Source organism: Oryx dammah, unplaced genomic scaffold (genome assembly GCF_014754425.2).
Source record: "Oryx dammah isolate SB20612 unplaced genomic scaffold, SCBI_Odam_1.1 HiC_scaffold_2, whole genome shotgun sequence".
Classification (NCBI taxonomy): Eukaryota; Metazoa; Chordata; class Mammalia; order Artiodactyla; family Bovidae; genus Oryx; species Oryx dammah.
The window spans coordinates 59,863,905-59,885,429 of NW_024070186.1; the positions used below are offsets into that span (position 1 = coordinate 59,863,905).

Below are 21,525 nucleotides of genomic sequence, written 5' to 3' on the forward strand. Positions count from 1 at the left end.
GCGTTATTTGCATATAACCTATGCACATTCTGCCGTGTGGTTTAAATCAGCAAGAATACTGGAATGGGTTGCCATTTCCTTCTCCAAGGGATCTTTCCAACCCAGGGATTGAACCCAAGTCCCCTGCATTGCAGGCAAATTCTTTACCATTTGAGTCACAGGGAAGCCCTTTAAATCATCTCTAGATTACTGATAATACCAAAAACAATGTAAATATGAAGTAAATAGCTACCTGTGCATGATCAATTCAAGTTTTACTATTTGGAATTTTCTAGATTTCTTTTTTTTTTCTAGATTCTTGATCTACAATTGGGTTGACTCACCAGTGTGACACCTGTGGATATTTGGGGTGGGGGTTGGGGGGGGAAGGAGCAACTGTAATTGAAGGATTATATAAATTATGACTGTCCAGAAAGTGAAATATTAGGTAACCTTTCAAAAGGTTTCCAAAGTACTATTAATCAAATGAGAAAATAAATGTTCAAGCTGTACTAAGCAAAAGAAGCTGATCTGTAAGGAATTCCCTGGCAGTCCAGTGGTTAGGATCCTGCACTTTCAATGCCAAGGACCCAAGTTCAGTCTCTGGTTGGGGAACTAAGATCTCACAAGAGGTAAGAAGAAAGGTGTGGTCAAAAAAATTTTTTTTAATTTAAAAAAAAAAAGGGAATCTGAACTATATATACAATTATAGTCCTGATCATATGAAAATATATATATTAAAATACATTTTGCGGTATTACTATTTGCTCTGTACATTTTCCAAATTTTCAGTGAAAAAATAATACATATTACTACATAGAACAGTTACACACATTTAGTCTTCACAGTAACTGTAAGAGCAAAGTATCACCTCCATTTGCTGTACGAGCAAATGAATTTCAAAACGGTTGAGAGGCCTGACAAAGGTTACACATTCAGTATATGGCAGAGCCAGGATCCAATCTCTGAGACCAGGGAGAAAAGACTGTTTCTCCACTCACTATATCAGAGGTTCTTAGATCCCAGTTTGTTCTTAGATCCTACACACAGTATACTGAAAACAAAAGCAACTGGCTATAGTCAACTATCACTGTGCAATCATAATGCCCTACATATGAATCTGAAAAATCAGATGCTTCAAGGGCTTCAAAATACATAATTTTGTTTTCTCATGTCTTTGTTTGGGGCTTTGATTTTGGCCATTTGTCTTGATATATTTCCTAAGGAAAAATGTTCATTTCTAGACACAACATGTAATATAGCTAACGTAGCTGTAACATATAGCTGGTCTCAAGTCAAATTACTTTTAGTGATAGGATACAGCATCTCAATTCTGATGTGTACATTTTGAAGCATTTATAAAATGTGATTGAAGCCTGAGATTTAAAAAATAATGAGAAAATATATTTGCTAATTAAAAACCATCAACTGGATAACTTCAGATGTATAAGATCATTCCAAGTTACTATTTTCTGTATCCAAGTTAAAGTTCTCAAGTATCACATTATACAAGAAACACCTTTTAAAAGAAAATAATACACTTCTGGTGTCATTTCAATCCCCTTAAAGGGGAAAAATTGAAAGTTTCCTTCAGAGTGAACATCTAATTGCCTTCTCTAAAAATCATAAAACTAATATCCTTATACCCTGAAACTGTTTGCTTCCATCTTATACATCTAAATAGCTAGCATAAAATTCTTGAACTACTGATATATATGGAAATATACAAAAAACAGACAGAAAGAAATTCTCTAATTTTTTTTTTTTTGACCCCATGGTCTGTGGCCCTCCAGGCTCCTCTGTCCATGGGATTTCCCAAGCAAGAATACTGGAGTGGACTGCCATTTCCCTCTCCAGGGAGATTAATAACTTTTGAAGTTTTTTATTAGAGAAAATACATTAGAGACCAATAGATCATACATTTTAAAATTATGCTACGTCAGTAATTCTGAAAATGCAAATTTGCTTGCTACTTACAGGAAATGGCTCCAATCCCTCCTGAATCACAAAACCTTCAATAACATGGGTCAAGATCTGTGGTTTTACAATAGCCTGTGGAGGTTTGTTTTCAACACTAGGTACGCTACTGGGAATAGATGTACTATTACTTCTCGTGGTAGCAGCTGGAAGTAAGAGCGGAGGTGGAGGAACAGAAACATGTGAAGGATCTGAAGGAGATTTAATTACTGAAGCACTGACTGATGCCACTGCAGGTAATTCTACTTGCTCTGGAAAAAAAAAAAAAAAAAGTCACTTTTTAAATCTGTACCATTCTGCCCAGGCAAATATGAAAGAAAACTGGAGAACATTAATAACAGTAACAGTTTAATGTCTTATGTTTTAAAACAAAATTCTGAGACCCTTATATTTATTATCTCATCTCTCCACAATTCATGCTAAGTCGCTTCAATAGTATCTGACTCTCTGAGACCCTATGGACTGTAGCCCACCAGGCTTCTCTGTCCATGGGATTCTCCAGCTAAGAATACCAGAGTGGGTTGCCATTTCCTCCTCCAGGGGATCTTCCCAAGCCAGGGATCGAACCTGTACCTCTTGTATCTCCTGCAGTGGCAAGTGGGCTCCTTACCAGTAGCACTACCTGGGAATCTCCACAATAACCTTATGAGATATGTACTACTATCCCCATTTACAGCGGAAGACAACAACTTGCTCAAAGTTAGCATTCCAACTTTGGTTAAAAAGAACAGTCCCATAAGACATGAAAATGTTTTAGAATGTCAACTTAAGAACAATTATTTTTAAAATTTTTTAAATTTTAAGCTACAGTTATTAAATTTCCTATGTTTCTATTCATATATTCCAAATGGTACTAGGGAGGGGAGAATATGCTTAAGAAAAAAAGATCATGAAACTGATAGAATAAATAGAAATTATAATGAATTATACAGGGCATTACCTTTATTTCAAGTAATCCACAACCATGCACAAATGTTCTTTGCTGTTGCTATTTTTAACAAATCTTCAATAACACTGTACATGTCAGTTTGTAGCAACACTGCAGTACCAGGCAATTGCAAAATGCTGGGCTAGTTCACTTTGATTTTTCCCAGGCAAGCTCTGAGAACCACAGTAAGACAGATCCACAGCCTACGACAGAGACTTTACCTAGCCATTTGTTAGCACTGAACCTTTACTAAGCTGTACCAATAGTGGAGAGATGGAATCAGGTGACAGCCAGGAATACCAGTGAGTACAAGATGGCTGAGAGAAGTAACAACAACAAAAAAAAGGGGCATGTGGTAAAGATAATACCACTATTTACTGAGTACTTATGTGCCAGCACTTACATGTATAAATGTCTTTACACGTTGTTGTAACACATTTAATCCTAGCTAGCCTATGGGTGCTGCTGCTGCTGCTGCTAAGTCACTTCAGTCATGTCTGACTCTGTGTGACCCCATAGACGGCAGCCCACCGGGCTCCTCTGTCCCTAGGATTCTCCAAGCAAGAATACTGGAGTGGGTTGCCATTTCCTTCTCCAATGCATGCATGCACGCCAAGGCACTTCAGTAGTGTCCGACTCTGTGCGACTCCATGGATAGCAGCCCACCAGGCTCCTCTGTCCATGGGATTCTCTAGGCAAGAATACTGGAGTGGGTTGCCATTTCCTTCTCCAAGCCTATGGGTAAGTACTGTTATTATCTCCATTTTATAGATGTGGAGGAAAAAAAAAGATTAACTTGCCTAAAGATATACAGCTAGTAAGTAGTGGAGCTGGGTTACTAACAGAGACAATGCTTTTAACTCCTATGGTAACTCCTCTCCACCATAAGTATGAAAAGAATTGATATCACTATCAAAGATGGTCAAACATAGCCCAGTTAGGTACAGAAGAAAGAAAAATCCCTATTGAATAAAAATTTCAGAGACTTCTTTGGTGGTCCAGTGGTTAAGAATCCACCTGCCATTGCTGGGGACACAGGTTTGATCCCTGGCCCAGAAAGACCCCACATGCTGCAGGGCAACTAAGCCTGTACACCACAACTGCTGAGCGTGAGCATCTTAGTCAATGCTCTGCAACAAGAGAAGCCACTGCAAAGAGAAGTCCTTGTAACACAAGGAAGAGTAGCCCCCATTCGCCACAACTAGAGGAAGCCCACACTCAGCAATGAAGAACCAGCACAGCCAAAGATAAACAGAAAAAATTTCCACTAATGAAACAGTGCAGTGATAACTGGTACAGTGTCAGAAAAGGAAAAGCTAATGGTTCACACCTAGTAACTTTGATGTAATTAATATTACCATATAGCTTATTTATCACAGCAATATTATATCCATAAATTAACCTTGTTCCACCAAATAATCCACCAGGATAAACTGTACTAGAAAACCTATTTAAAGTCACACAATCCCTCATTAAAAACTAAAAGTCAGCAGGAAATACTGATTTGCTTATTTCCAGGAATAAATACACAATTGTACACATGTATTACAAGACTGAAAAACTCCATAAAAATCCTATCCCACATACCTAATTTTCACATATACTCCTAGAGAAAAAGGGATAAAAGATAATTCTGAACAGGAACTGAAAAGCAACTTTTCTGTTGGAAGGAAAATACGAATCTATAGAGAGCTGAAAAATAAGAAAAATTTAATGTCCCCTTACAGATATATAGATACTGCATTAAGTATAATGTTGTTTTTTCAGAAAATACTGCTTGGTATATATGTTCTAACTGATTTTTGGATCATATGTACAAATAGACCTAAGTTTTGTTGAAAACTTATGAGTTACTGACTTTATGAAGAATGTTTACATGCCAGTTCATAATCAGCTGTTAAAATAAAAAACACAACACAGTAGAACAAACACAATTATTATCCTCTCTAGATTTAAGACAACTGTGAATTGAGAAACCCCAAGTTAACTGATAAAGACTTTGCCACAAGTTACTCTGCCTGTTTGTAGTTTCATTTCCTGGGTGAAACCAATGAGTTTGTTCTACTTTTTTATAGATGCTTTTTATTTTTATTTAATATTTTTGGCTGCACTGGGCATTTGCTGCTTTGTGTGGCCTTCTCTAGTTGTGGTAAGTGCCAGTTTTCATTGCGGTGGCTTCTCTTACTGCGAAGCACGGGCTCTAGGTGCAAGGCTTCATTAGTTGTGGCTCAGTCTCTAGAGCCCAGCCTCAGCAGCTGTGGTGCACAGGCTCAGCTGCTCCACTGTACGTGGAATCTTCCTGGATTAGGGATGGAACCCGTGTCTCCTACACTAGCAGGTGGATTCTTGTCCACTGTACCACCAGGGAAGTCCTTTATGGATGGCTTTAAGAATTCTTATAGACTTATGAAGACTCAATCCTGGTGGAAACAAGTCCCTCTATTTTTATAGTTAGTTTATTATATGATTTGATGAGCAATCTGTACTTGCTTTTCCCTCTCATATACTACAGAAAAGTAGTTAAGCACGAAGAAAATTAAATGAAGATTCAAAAATTTATAGTTTACTGAAGCAATTTAGCCAGAGGAGTATGTCTGGCAGGATCTCAGATTATATTTCTAAAGAAATAATGTGAAGAATATTTCTGAGGTTCAATACTTCAAAAGTATTTAAATTTTCTTGAGTACCATTAGTAATGCTTATTAGGCAATTAAATCACAGTCACAATGCAGGGTTAGTATCCAGTAAAATATATATTTCTGCCTTTAAATCAAAACTCCCAAGATATTTGCAGCAACATGAATCCATTTTCAGTATACAAAAACTACAAAGATTTAGTACTATAGGTAAGTTTCCTTAGATCTATCTTTTGAGGTATTATTTTGAATAAGCAAAGGCAATGATACTGAATTTGTCTTAAATACTTTTCATAATTTTATTGACTAAATGTTTTTTGTTTTTCAGAAAGGAGAAAAAGTTGGAGTAAAATTGGTTTTTAGCTCCTTGCTTTCTGGAGATTCACACTGGCAGTAAGAAATAAAAGCTAGAAAGAAGAGAAGGGTTAGAGACGTGGCACACTGAAGAAGGAGAGGCCAAGTCAGTGCCCCATTATAGTTTGTTTCCGTGCCTGATAATATTGGTTCCTCTCAACTAAACATGATCATGAAGGTGATGAGATATTCAACAGAACAGAATACTTACAACAAAGCCTGAATCAAGATTAGCATTATCTGGGTGAGGGGTCAGTAAACATTTTTTATAAAAGACGTATGTTCTCTGCAATGACCCCTCTTTGCTGTAGTAGTATAAAGGTAGCCATAGATAACATCTGAACAAATGAATGTGGCTACGTTGTATAGAACTTTATTTATGGACAATGAAATTTGAATTTCATATAATCTTCACATGACATGAATTAACTCTTTTTTTTTTCTCCAAATGTTTAAAAATTTTAGAACTATCCTTGGCTCACGGGCCATACCAAAACATGTAGCAGAAAGATCTGAAGCATGAGCTATCATTTGCCACGCCCTGATCTAAATAAAATATTCAAAATTAAAAAAAAAAAAAAAGAAACTCCTAACCCAGAATATATCTTTTTTAGGACTTAGATACTGAGCTATACATCATAATGTTTTAGTGAAGTACCTAGGATTCACAGTCACTTTGATAATGTGCAGAGAATAGAGAGGATTAACTTGAACTCATAAGTAGTTCTAAAGTAGTGAATAAGAATTTGAAGGTGTTAGGAATGTTTTAATCCATGTCTCCAGTAAGAATCAGAGTGGCTTAATTTAAGTACTGTCCAGAAAGCGACACTTTTAAAAGCATTTACTCAATCTGAATCACAAGCAATTATGAGGAATGTCAGACATAACTTCAAATGCTTTGTGATTTTTGGACAGTGTAATTGAAATTTTCTAATAAACTTTGCCTTGTTCTAATTTTTATGCTAGAAATAGCTTGACAAATAAATCTGAAAGAGCATATGAAACACATCTGTGCAAACTACTAAAACTTCAAAGACTGAAATGTGTTTTTATTTGGGCTTCCTCATCAATTGATCTAATTGTTTTTCATCAAAAAAAGCTCTTGAATTCGAATCTATGTTTTGCTGCAATTTATTATATAACAAATTAGTTTAAGATCATCTGTGGTGGAAAAAAAATGAACTTTCTCCATTACTAACATTTGCCTAACAGAAATTTCCCCCCAATTTAGGCACCTCCTCACCTAACAAGGGATGTTCAGAAGTCAAATCTTCTCCTCTCCCCACAGTTATAGCTGCTGGAGACAGCGTGGGTGGCGGCGGCGTCCTATCCATCCGGACACAGTCTTCTGACTCTTCTGGCATTTCTTCTTCACAGACATCTTCTACTTGATAAACCTACAACGACAAACCACACTGCCTAAAAATGTTTGTGAGACACATTTAATAAGGTGTTCCTAATTTAATTAACAAAATAAATTCTAAGTGTTTTAAAATGTAAAAGACAAAATGACTATTTGATCAATTGAAAGAGAAGCTTTAAAATTATTCAAATGAAGTTTTTCATAATACTTGACGATTCATAATACCTGATGATATTTCACTGGAAGCAAGCTGTGGATCAGTACCTAAGTTATAAATCACTAAGGTTTTCCCAAAAGGTGATAGTTCAATCAGGAATTACTTTAAATTTTGTTAACTTTTAAAAATGTTTTGAATTTATACACTCAAATAACTATTTGGAAAGTTTAATAAAGTTTCTATTAAGTTTCAATTGTCATAAATCAAAACAGATACTAATATTTTCAAAGCATGTTAGGTGAATCTCCAGAATGACACCTATTATATAAAGAAATGTACTGCCTAAATGACTATATCCCAAGCTCTTCTTCACTGTATTTATGTAAATTAAAGAGCAAATTTTGAAAAGTAATGCCTGAGAACCTACAAAATTGTATGTGATTACATTTTTAATCTTCTAATTGACTCAAGAATCTAATGAATTTTTATAAGCTAATTATCAAGTAAACAAAAAATATCTGTCCCTGGAATCACAAACACACACACACAGACACACACACATACACACACCCCATCGTATTTCTTTAATATTGTTCCACACACACACACACACCATCGTATTTCTTTAATATTGTTACACACACACACCCCATCGTATTTCTTTAATATTGTTACACACACACACACACCCCCCCCATCCTAAGCCATTTGACGTTATTACTTTTATTTCTTTAATACTGTTCCATACTTACAGAAGCAGGTTTTTACATTTCTGCCTTGTTATCCAATGGTAAAGATAATACTTGAAAACAGACTCAAAAGCACTCTGAGAAGGAACTTTATAACTAACTAAAAAGTATGGAACCTACTATTGATTGTTATTAAAATTAAGGATGAATTCTCAATGTCCACTTGTAACAGACTGACACAGGTATTTTAATTTGTCCTCATTTTTATTGAACCATTGTTTTTGAAAGACAGGTTACTAAAAGCAAAGCCACAAAGCAATCTACCCTTCTTTTATGTACAAAGCTTATTACTTACGCTTATAAAAGTGAGTTTTTAAGATAACTTACCTAAAGTGATTAATATTTCTAATGTCAAAATAAAAAAGTTTCAGTAACATTCACAAAAAAAAATTTAATCAAACTATTGAAAAAGTTTGATGATTTGAAATTAAAAATGATGAAGATTTCTGAAACCAGCCTAAACCATGTGTGAAAAAAAGGACTATGACGTTTTACCTACAAAGGCATATCTAACAACAGCAATAGAATTTAAAAACCAAAACAAACCAAAAAACTCCTAACTTTTCAACTCTATTAAGAAAAAAATTTCCCTTTTGTTTTAAAAATTTTAAATTCCTATTGTTACTGCTAATTTTATATAAATATAATATTCAGAGTTGTGATCTGAATCAGCTATTAAGTAGGCAACATTTTTTAAAAGTTATTTGCTCTCAACCCTGCATCTGAAAACCTGTTTCACCAGGAGAGTCCTTGCCTCGTGTTTGGATCCTCGGTAGTGAAAGCAGTCGCTGGTTATTGTACAGTGCAAGAATGATAGCTGCTATTATCTGTTCATGATAAATTTCCTTAAATGATGATAATGTCCAATATAAGGAAAGTCATCCAAAAAAAGTCCTGGGGGTTAAAGTAAAAACAAAAAAACTTCTAGTGAGGGGCATGTGCTGCAGGGGCCACTCCCTTAATTTGGAAGAGTGGTGGGGGTGCTGACGCACAGGTAATTACACAAGTAAGTTTTATCAACTACACTAGTGCAGTTTATCCATGCAGCATTCCTTTACTAGATAATTACTCTTCTTACAAAGGGCATCTTTTCCTTAAGTGCTGAAAACTTTTTAATATTAATGCTATCACAAGTTTTTCAAACAGCTACTACAATAGCTTTTAAGGAATCAAAGATCATGGAGATCATGCATAGAATTCTGATTTTTAAAAAAACAGGAAAAGAGTTTTAAAGGATTAAAAGAGGCAAATACAAATAGCATATTCTGAAATAATCCATCAAACAATCCTGTAAAATACTTTTCATTCTTTACAAGTAAGCCTAACTATACATACTTTATTCTAAATCTCCCACGTGAAGGCAAAATAAAGAATAAAGGAAGTAGGCAAAAACAGACCTGTCAGACACCTGGCACCATCAACATAAAAAACATAAGTACAATAACTAAAAGATTGAATAAAGCAAAGAAGTGAAGGTTTTGCTCACAAGATCATTTGGAAACTGTACATTACAATTTCTCTTTAGTTCATAACTATTCTATAACTAACAATGGCTGCCAAACTTACCTCAAAGTACATCAGCCTCATCTGTCTCCCTTCCCTAAATAAACTGTGGAAAACATTTATTAGTTCTAAATTATCTACACTCATCATATCCTATTTATCATACCCAATTATCAATGAAAAATCTTTAAAAAAAAATACTGATTTTACTTTGAAAATTCACACTTATGTTGGAAAGTTTCACATCTATTATTTAGAAGTAAATACCTATTATTTCTCTTTAGAAGTAAATATCTCTCTACCTTTAAACATTTGAAAAAACCTGGAAACTGTGAAGGAATGAGTAACTCATGAAGAAATCTGATGGTAAAAACATAGATTTGATGAAGGTAATAAAAGAAAAATACAGCAATGTAATAAACAGGCTATGGTACTCAAAAGTAAAAGAAAAGTAACATGGAAACATATATAGCGAATATAACCACACCAGTGATAGCAAAGAAAACTACTCTTCTCATGAAAAAAATTCCAAAAATTAAGTAACATAAATTTTAAGGAAAAAACACAAAATTAATAGAGGGCAGAAAATAACAAGATCTTAGATTTTTAGCTTTAATTTAATGCAAGTGTTCTGTTTTTGATATTTCTATCCCCAATAGTCCTCCAAGATTTGCCCTAACAAAAATAATTAGAAAAATAAAAGGCATAGAGAGGAACTTTATTTTTTACTTGTTAAAAGCCAATCCACTGAACTAGAAATTGAGAACATAAATTCAAATTAAATCTGATTTCTTTGAAAGTACGGTACACCTTAAAAACTGTGTTTTTATGTTACATTATCCATTGTAAACTCTTCAAAATCCATTAAAAGAAAATAATGAAATGCAAACTTATTTCTAGATGCCAACTGTTAACTTTGCCAAGTTCTGTTCTGAATAAAAGTGGAATTCAACCTCTTCGTGCTTATCAGTCAAAATGACAAGAATGAAGAATCTATAAATTTGTATCCTGAGAATCAAAATGTTGTCCATTAAGGAACAAACTTTGAAACTCTTTTCCTTTCTGAGCTAATGGTTATTTGTATTTAAGTGTTAAGATCTCTTCAGTGAGGTTTGATATAAATCTCCTTTGGGAATATTGTTTTCCTCAGTTATAAATTTGATCGTTCTAACATTGAGAGACCTTATTTCAATTTTATTATAAATTATTTTATAAAAGTTCTTTATAGAATGTTTAAAAGACAAATGTTTTTACAGAATAATTTTCCTTTCTGGGCAATATGTGCCATTTTTAGAGGTTTATTTTGATAAATTTCACCATAGTCTCAGTTATTCAAAACTTTTACTCCTCTCAATGAATTTTCTTATTCTCAATATTCAACTCATCCTTCTTAGCTTTTTAAATGAGAAATATTTCAAGTATATGTTTTCCCTTAGTAGAAATTTAAAAATCAGAAGTTACAATTCAAAAGATGGTACAAAAAATAGTTACAAAAGATGGACTACAGTTAATGTTTCTTTGCAAAGCTGGATTCTTTCCTAGAATAACTTTTTTTTTTTTACAAAATTTTAATTATAAAATATAAATTTACCAAAAAATTACATCATACAAGCATACCTCCACCTTGATGCAAAAGCCCCATCACGGCCTACAACTGCAGAATGCATACAACCAAAAAGGTTAGCTAGATAAACCATACGTTTAAGAACATACAAGCCAACAAAGGGATCTATGAAGGATAATCACCTTAAGAGAAAAAACTTTGTGCAGATGACACTGGTTCAAATGCATTCCCTTGGGGAAAAAAAATCAACTCTGTAAAGATAGCAGATGGATTTGTTTAAATAGTAATAAAATTAACGAGGGACTTTAATAACCATCACAAATTATCAAGCATGCAACCATACTACAACAAATGGCATTTTTTTTTTGGCCCATGTAGCACGTACTTCAGACACTGACAGATGGAAATTTCAAGCTTTTTAAATTCATAGGCATTTAGATCTAATGATAAAACACAACGTGGGAGAAAACTGTTTACTTTCAGTTCAGCAAGAAAGTCAAAGAGCTTCCAAGGGCTTACCACTGGTGGATCAACAGGTGCTGGTGGTTGTACTTGTAGGTTTACCGCAACAGTCTGTGGAGGAGGAAGAGTCTGAAATGGCAACTGGACCAAAGCTTCTGCAGCTGGAAGCTCCTCTTCAGACACCAAAGCATTCTGCACCAAAACCTGACCCTGGGATAGAATTTCAGGCTGCACTTGTAAAGATTGCATAGACTGCAGGGGCAGTGGTGGAATCTGAGCTGGAGGTGATGTCGACATCTGTGGAGGGGTTGCAATTGGGATTGGAGAGGACTGCAGGGTTGAATATTGCTGGTGTGATGTTGGAGACACAATCTGCTGACCTGGGGACACCAAGGTGGACTGCTGAACTGGACCAATGTGTACAACAGGGGAAGCTGGAAGTGGAAGGTGGGATGGAAGATTCAGCTGTGCTGTAGGCTGCACTTGATTAGCAGTGGACTGCTGCAAGTTTGACCCTGGCTGGAGAGCTGATGATACAAGAGGGTGTGGCTGAATAAGTGCTTGTGGATGAATAATTATAGTAGGAGACTGACTTGGTGAATGAGGTGGAGGAGGAGACACCACTACGGACTGCTGTGCTGACTGTGACTGGCTAGGAGACATTGCTAGAGGGGGATGACTTTGAATTGGTGAACAATGCTGTGACTGGGCACTACTGGGAGCTGGAGGCAGGCCGTGGTTTTGGAGTGGTATACAGTGCTGGGAGGGCGCTGGGTCTTGAGTTGGACTTTGAAGTGTGATTGGCTGAATTTGTTGTTGCTGCTGTTGTAGTATCAGCTGATGATGGGAAACTTTGGGAGGTGGTGAATGAAGAGGAATCTGCTGATGTTTTATTAGAGGATGAGGCTGAATTGGAGGATATGACGCTACAAGAGAAAAAAATAACAATTAGTCTTTTTACATTATATAAATTTTAAAATAAATCTAGAGGAGGAAAGTTTTCACATCAAAAATCTATAACAAGTCTTCCTAATAAGAATGATTTGAAAATGTAATGACAACTTTTCCTTGAAAAACTACATAATTTCATAAAATAAATGACACTGTGATAAGTTCCAAAAGAAAACTGCCTAAAACAACTGATATAAATCTGAATTTATACATGATTTATTCTTATTAAATTTTAAAGGTCATCAAATATTTCCAATAACTTTTAACAAAGTGTATCCACTTGAATCATTCCTTGGCAAGAAGAGCATAACTGAACAAGTATAATATCTTTATATTATACTATAACTCTAAAATCATAAAGATTGCATCCTTTTTAATCCATGTCTAAAAACATTCTTCCAGCTAACAGTCAATTACTTAAAAAGCTTCCAAAATAAATTCCGAAATTTAAACCAAGATAAACAGTTGGTACTATTTGACCCAGGAAAATTTTTGTATAAAAAGTTAATTCATTTAAGCAAAACACGTGTGTAACTCCTACAGCATGATTAAATGAAATTTAACCATGGTAAAACGAAATTTCAGAGGCCATTCCAAGTCTAGGAGAGCACTAGTTTTGCTTGCAGAAAAAATGATACCGTCAGTCATGCTGTCTAGATAAAGGATCTTGGTTTACTTCTCTTCTTCCCCACACTCACAAAATCCTACAGTAATCTGTAAGTAATAACATCAGTTCTTTCCACAAGGGAGTCACTCATAACAGGAAAAAAAGCATATATATATACACACATATATATAAGAATTAGCAAAATCAAGTACTAAGTGGTTTCCACATCATTATGCCTCTTCTGTATACTAGTGCATGTTTACATAGAGGGAGATGCTGATAAAATCCTATCTAAATAATGGAAACTGGGTTCACTGGAAGATAAACTGGAAAGACTGCTTAATATTAATATCATGTATCAATTATCACATTTAAAACATACCTAAGACAAAATTTTTTCTTAATTTTAGACTGTAACGCCTTTTATTTTTACACTGAACTACATTTGTGACAAAAACGTTATAAAAAATTCTAACAACTTATTTCCATCTTTTTGCATTTGGTTATTATTTAAAATTCTGGGGATTCTTTAAAGAAATTAACATCTGATGAACATCTCAAGAAAGAAACATTTAGAAGGTTTAACAAATACCCAAGCATTGTTGAAACCAAAATGGAAATTAGATAATAATCTTCATATAACTAGACTAGCATTTCTTCATGTAACTAGACTAGCATTTCAAACTAGGACTGAAAATTTTACGTCACCACCTTATAAATGTGTTGGTAAACACTCTATATTACAGTCAATGAAATCTTGGCTTTCTATAGAGTACCTTTCCACAGAGGGGCTTAAGATGCTTTCACATAATTTTCCTTTGTACTTACAAAGTGCCTGTGGAATAGGTATTATTATTGCCCTTTTACAGCTAAGGAAATAGAGGTTTTGTGAGCATAATAGCAAGGGCCCACTTTACTTCAATTTTTTAAGTTATAATTAAGATTTACCATATTCTTGAAATACAATGGAGACTATAGTCACAGGAATAAAAAGTCTCTCTGTGCTCTAGCAAGTAAGCAAACTTTGTTTTCTAGAGCTGGTAATTCACTGGAGTAATGGTTATCTTTTCACCTAAATTAAACTTTTCTTTGATCAGACATCAGAATGTGTCTATATATTTTATATTAGTCCTAAGTCCAACTGATAAGCACACATACTATAGAATAACTGTGAGGATACCTTAAACAATACTTCTGTATAAGAAAAGTCTTAGTGCTCTGGAGAATACGACATTTGTTAATTTTTCTTATTTTAACAAACACTTTAGTATTGTCAGGTAGTCTACATACAAAGTAGAACCTTTTATTATCACAAATAATTGTATTATTGTAAATTATTAAATATATCATTTCATCCCATAGTTACTACAACCCCATGAGGTAAGACAGGTATTCTATGAATCCAATATATTCCAGGTGAAGAAACTTTCAACAGTCAAGTGACTTGCCTGCAATCACCTAGCTCTTAAGGGGCAGCACTGCGTATAAAAGCAGCCACAGTTCCTAGCTGAGTCTGGGTCCCAACTATGGTCCAAATGTTTGTGTCCCCAAAATCCACATGTTCAATCCCTAACTCTTTATGTGACTGTATTTGGTAATGGGGCCTCTAAGGAAGTAATATACGGTTAAATGAGGTCAACGGGCAAGACCCTGACCCAACAGGAAAACCTGCTATCCTCTTCTCACACTCAGAAGGAAGACCATGTGAGGACATCAAGGTGGCAGCCACCTGCACGCCTGGGAGAAAGCACTCACCAAAGACCAAAGGCCGCCAGCTTTTGATCCCGAGTTTTCCATCCTCCAGAACTGTGAGAAGATCAATTTCTGTTGTTTAAGCTACCTAGTCTATGGTATTGTTTAATGGCAATCTAAGCAGACTAATTAGGCTTTCATTAAGTCCTTCTACATACTTCATTAATATCTGAAACAAGCATATTTTTTAAACTAGATTAATTTCATAAAAGCTCTAAAAACTGCTACTAAAAAACTTGAGTTCCAATACAGCTCATGATAATTTCCAGATATTTGGTTAAAGTTTGCCTATATTTTATATATTAAAAAAAGGATTTATAAATATCAAGCAGGAATTCCACTCTCAAGAAATGGTGAAGAAAAGTAAATGATTTTAGCACCCTAGAAACGTATGTAAGGAAATAATAAACATGTCTTATAATAAATATTAGGCTGTACATTATGTTAGAACACAAGTAGATTTTTTAATATTTGAAAGTGACCTGCAAGAGCGAACATTTTCCCGATTGAAGAAAAGGACAAATTACCAAATCAAGAATCTAAAAAAAAAATTTTAGCTTCAGACTAATACCCCACCAGCAAGAGAAGACCCAAAAGGGCAGAAAAATTGTAACTGCTGCCTTGCCAACTCAGAACCAGGTATTAGGGGGTTCGAAGGGACTGAATATCAAAAAGTGAATCTCTTGCTTGAATTAACCCTGACAGACTTTGTACCTTTCTCTTTGGAAGGAAATTAACCTACCCTCCATTTAAACTATAGAAATCACTAGAAATTTTCCCCTGAGCAGTCATTTCAAGCACAGTGAGTCACTGCCTCTCCACACTAACTCCTCCTCCTATCAACACTGGCCAGGGAATTACCAGGCAGTCCAGTGGATAGGACTCTGCTTTCACTGCTGAAGGCACCATCCAAGGTTCAACCCTTGGTCAGGGAACTGAAATTCCACAAGCCATGTGGCGTGGCCAAAAATAACCAAAAAACAAAACACTGGCCAGGGGCAGGTATGAGGCTAAGAATGCTCTAAACAATACAGTACAAAAATCCTGTTACCAGGCCATACAGACAGCAGGAACGGGCACCCAGATGCTTATAAAGAAGACTTCACAGGTAACCACACTATCAATGAATTATTTTTACATTCTAACAAGATCTTGAGATTATGTCATATAGAGAAAGTTGGCAATATTAGCACAGAGGAAATATGAAAAGAGAAACAGGTTTAGATGGAGGAAAGGCAACCTTCAGCAGTGTACTAATAAAATGAAACTTTAAGAAGTAATGCATAGAGGGCGGTTCAAGATGGTGAACAGAAGGATGTGTGCTCATCTCCTCCTGCAAGAGCACCAAAATCAAACAGCAACTAGCTGTTGAATAACCATCAACAGAAGGACACGTCAAAAAAATATACCTCGTGTCCAAAGAAAAAGAAGCCGCAGCAAGATGGTAGGAGGGGCGCAATTGCAATCAAATCAAATCCCGTAACTGCCAGGTGGGTGACCCACAGACTGGAGAAGAGAAATACCAAAGACGTTCTCACACTATTGTGAAGATTCTGAACCCCATGTCAGGTTTCCCAGCCTGAGGATCCGACAAAGGGACTGGGAATCCCCAGGGAATCTGGCCTTGAGGGCCAGTGGGATTTGATTATAGAGCACTTCCAGAGTACTGAGGGAAACAGACTCCAGTCTTGGAGGGCACAAACAAAATTCTGCATGCACCAAGACCCAGAGGAGAGGAGCAGTGACTCCAGAGAAGACCGAAATCAAAACTACCTGCTAGTGTTGGAGGGTCTCCTGTGGAGGCATGGGTCAGCAAGGGCTCACCACAGGCACAGAGGCACCGGAAAGTACTCACTGGCATAAATCCTCTTGGAATTTGCCATTAACTCTACCATAGAGCCCACACACTCCAGGGCTGCTGGGTCACCTCAGGCCAAACAACTACCAGGGAGGGAGTACAACCCCATCCATCAGCAGATAATTGGATTAAAGCGTTATTGAGCAAGGCTCTGCCCACCAGAGTAAGACCCAATTTTTCCCGTGCCAGTCCCTCCCATCAAGCAGCTTACACAAGCCTCTTAGCCTCTTCCATCAGAGGGCAGAGAGAAGCAGCAGTAAGGAACAGTCTCATAGCAGCTAAAACAAAACCCATATGACAGAAAGTTAATCAGCATGAAAAAGCAGAAAGTTATGTCTCAGATGAAGAGACAAGATAAAACCCCAGAGAAACAACTCAATGAAGTGGAGACAGGCAACCTTCCAGAAAAAAAAATTGGAATAATGGTAGTGAAGATGATCCAGGATCTCAGGAAAAGAATGGAGGCAAAGATTGAGAAGATGTAAGAAATGTTTACCAAAGACCTAGAAGAACTAAAGAACAGAGATGAATAATACACTAGAAGGAACCAACAGCAGAATAACTGAGGCAGAAAAACAGATCAACGATCTGGAGAACAGAATGGTGAAAATCACTGCTGCAGAACAAAATATAGAAAAAAGAATGAGAAGAAGTGAAGATACCCTAAAGAGACCTCTTCGACAACATTAAATGCACCAACATTCGCATTTTAGGGGTCCCAGAAGAGAGAGAGAAAATATTTGAAGGGATAATAGCTGAAAACTTCCCTAACATTGGAAAGGAAATAGTCAACTCCAGGAACCACAGAGTCCCAGTAAGGGTAAACCCAAGGAGAAACACCCCAGTACACATAGGAATCAAACTGACGAAAATTAAACACAGAGATAAAATATTAAAAACAACAAAGGAAAACAACAAACAACATACAAGGGAACTCCCATCACTCTATCAGATGATTTCTTAACAGAAACTCCACAAGCCAAGAGAATGGCATGATTATTTAAAGTGATGAATGGTAAGAACCTAAAACCAAGAATACTCTACCCAGCAAGACTCACTTTCAGACTTTATGGAGAAATCAAAAGCTTTCCAGACAGAGACAAAAGTTAAGAGAATTCAACACCACCAAAAGCAGCTTTACAACAAATGCTAAAGGAACTAACTTCTCTAGGTAGGAAACAAAAAACAAGGAAAAGAAACCCAAGACAATAAAGAAAACAGGATCATACATATTGAGAATTACCCTAAATGCAAATGGATTAAATGTACCAACCGAAAGACACAGACTGGCTGAGTGGATGAAAACCCGTACATGTATGCACTGCCACTTACCACATCACTCTGCTTGACCCCCCAAATTGTATGTAGTTATTTCATATTGTTAAGCTAATCATGTTCCTATTATAGCTTCAACTGTCATTATCTTTTATTTTTTGTCTGGCTATTGATTATGAAAGCTGATAAATACCTTTTACTATTGTGATTATGTAACTATTATTCACTTAATATCATTGTATCATGATTGGTCAACAGAAAAATAGAACTCTATATCACCAAAACTAGGATCTAATAGAAAAACTTGTAATCACTTTTTAAAATCCAGATGCATTATCAGAATTATCTTGAAATTTTTTGAAAAATACAAATGCTCAAGTATTGCTTTTTTTCTCCAGAGCTCCAGATACATCTCTAATGAGCAATCATGTTTAAAAATAACTGGACTATATGATGATCTTTTATTTTTATCTAGTCAATTTCACTTTTTTCTATTTCACATTCAATGCTCCCATTTCATTCAGTTTATGTTCTCCAATTTCTCCGTCTCTTTTTTACGTTGTCTCTCAAGCCTTTATCAAGTGTAGCAGAAAAGCTTTGGTCTACAAATATGTATAATATATATTTTACAAAATTTATGAATTTTTGTCTAAGTAAAAAAATTATGACATTTTGATTCCACTTGATTTAGTATGAACAGAATGCTAGATTTCTAATTAAAAAATAGATATGCAACAAGCAACAAAGGTTTACTGTATGGTCAAGGGAACTACAGTTAATATCTTGTAATAACCTATGATAGAAAATAATTTCAAAAATAATATATGTGTATTTGTGTAACTGAATCACCTTGCTCTGCACCTAAAACATTGTAAGCTAACTATACTTTAGTAAAATATATATATTATAAAAAGTAATGGATAATTATAAAAGGATAGAAAGAAGATACTTACCTGATGAGGTTGGATCAAAGGAAGATTTTTTTTTTTTGGTAACATATATGAAGTGCCTAGCGCAGTGCATGACACACACACACAGTTTCAACAAATAAATTAAACTGGTATGAAAACATATGTAGCTATCCCACTCCAGTACTCTTGCCTGGAAAATCCCATGGATGAAAGAACCTGGTAGGCTATCGTTCATAGGGTTGCAAAGAGTCAGACACGACTGAGCGACTTCACTACCACTATCACTAGATATATTAAGAATAGGAGAGATCTAAGTAGGCTTAAGAAGCAAAAGAAAAGATCAAGCATGAGGCAGACACAAGCTGCTATAACTATGAAAGAAGGTCAGGAACCAGTTTAAAAAAAATGCAATCAATGACACAAGGAAATAGTGCTAACTTTAAAGCAGAAAGCAGATAATTCCTTATCCTACTAGAATAGAAGAAAGCTCAAAACTGAGAAATTCTGAGATGAACAGAAGACGTGATAAGGAAACTCACTCTGCACAGCCCTGACCCTTTCAGCGTAAGAACCATGAAGGAAGATTATCTGTAGATGGCAAAGGGCACAGACACGGGTTTCAAAGGCTGACGAGAATGAAAACAACTTGATTGGTTCCCTGACATCTTCCTCTCAAAGATGAAATCAAAGATGGAAAAAGAGCAATATGGTGAGGAAAATAATTATGCATAATCCTTATTTCTGGAAAGTGATAAATTCCTCCCACTAGTCACAACTTTAAAGAAAAATATATACTTGCTTTTTAAAAAAGGTTTTAATTTTGGACAAGTAAAGCATATTAAATAAACCACAGGCAAATTTTTTTTTAAAGCTAACAGGTTTTATCCATACAACAGGAGACTAGCACACAATGAATATGTTAATCAAATGTCAACCGACCAAAAAAATCTATTACAATGCTTTAACTGTTGGGCTCTTTTTCTTTTTTCAAGCTATACTATTGAAACATTCTTTTGCTAACTTATAAAATTCACACTTTATAATGTTTTAAAAGTATTCTTGTTCAAGTAATGGATATCTTTTGTTTTCCTCCTCCTGTGAAGAAAATGAATAATGCCAACTATTTTCAACAAAAGTTTTTCCCACCTGGTGCTATTAACTGGTGAATACTTGATGTCCGGGTGACAGCTGTGCTTCGGGATTCCAGACTTGGACTTTCTCCTTTCTTATTACTTTCTGGAGAAGGATCTCGTTGGCTGATTTTAGAACTGGTCACTGTTGTTTTGTTATGACAAATTGTCAATGACTGAGTTTGACTAGTACTTTTTGGCGGACCATTTTGTGAGCTAGATAATACACCCAACTTCTGGCTGCGTAATGTTAAATTCTGAACCTAAAAACCACACAACAAAAAACAAGGATGAAACAGATGGTATTAATTGATGTGGTAATCACTACCATTATAACAATGACAACATATTTATATTGTGCTTTTTTTATACATAAAGTTCCAAACACATGAAGCAACTAATTAACCCTGAAGGAAACAGGAGTTGTTATTCTAATCAATCATACCTTAAACATTATGTGGCAATTTTTTTAAAAGACATGAAGGAAAAGAACTAAATAAAAATAGAATATATATACATATTGCAAAAGAACTATGAATAGGAGGAAATTACCCTGTAACACGCTGCATTTTAAAGTTACCAGGTCAGAGACAGTCAAAGGGAAGGAGAAACAGGCGGAGCATTCCAGGCAAAGGGGAAAACTTGAGCCAAGCTGCAGAGGTGGGAGAGCCCAGGACGCAGAGGGGAGAGGGAGCAATTCCTTCAACTTCACTCTTGAGTTCTCCACGTCAGCACTGAGAAACACTTCAAGCCTACAAGCCCCTCATAAACTTGTGAGAAATTACTACACACAATTAGGGGAGTGTGAATACAATATTGCTATCTTAATAAAGATCAGAAAAGAGATAACAAAAAAGTTACTAGGTCTACAGAGACTATTATCTCTATAGACCTAGAAACTTTTTTTACTATATATATATAAAATAGATAAAAGATTATAAGGGAACACCAACTTTCTAAGAAAACAAGTTCATGAAATCAAACCCACTGTGACAATTATTAAAAGCATTTCCACCAACTAACTTTAAAGAGTTAGAGATTTTGTTGGGATGGTTATGAAACACTCATTTGCCTTTGAGAACTAGATCTCACAAACTGAAGAGACTGCATGGCGCTGAAATGCTTTACTGTGAGGACTCCTATCTGTGCTGTGCTCAGATAGTTGTGTCCCACTTTTGGCGACCCCCTCAACTGTAGCCCGCCAGGCTCCTCTGTCCTTTGGATTCTTCAGGCAAGAATACTGGAGTGGGTTGCCATGCCCTCCTCCTGGGGGATCTTTCCAAACCAGGATGGATCCCAGGTCTCCCACAGGCAGGCGGAGCCACCACAGAAGCCAGACTCCTGTAGACACCAGGGCTTCTGAACACAC

The 21,525-nt window shown here is 35.7% G+C and overlaps 1 protein-coding gene and 1 long non-coding RNA gene across 8 annotated transcripts in view; one reads left to right on the plus strand and one right to left on the minus strand.

The window, feature by feature from the left end:
• PHC3 (polyhomeotic homolog 3) overlaps positions 1-21,525 on the minus strand; it is an 80,274-nt gene that overhangs the window by 26,478 nt on the left and 32,271 nt on the right. For 6 of the 7 annotated variants that reach the window (XR_005722547.1, XR_005722546.1, XM_040248849.1 and 3 more), the window contains 5 exons: positions 20,173-20,419; positions 11,730-12,598; positions 11,393-11,440; positions 7,118-7,271; positions 1,957-2,207 (listed from right to left, as the gene is read on the minus strand). Coding sequence is in view for 5 of the 7 variants with exons in the window: in XM_040248849.1 (XP_040104783.1) it covers positions 1,957-2,207; positions 7,118-7,271; positions 11,393-11,440; positions 11,730-12,598; positions 20,173-20,419 (1,569 nt within the window). In the remaining 2 variants the exon portion in view is untranslated. The remainder of the gene's footprint in view (positions 1-1,956; positions 2,208-7,117; positions 7,272-11,392; positions 11,441-11,729; positions 12,599-20,172; positions 20,420-21,525) is intronic. The other variant, XM_040248836.1, reaches the window with a different exon arrangement.
• LOC120869770 lies at positions 3,589-7,647 on the plus strand. The gene is made up of 3 exons (XR_005722631.1): positions 3,589-3,625; positions 5,849-5,980; positions 7,106-7,647. It is a non-coding gene; the product is annotated as an uncharacterized LOC120869770 (long non-coding RNA).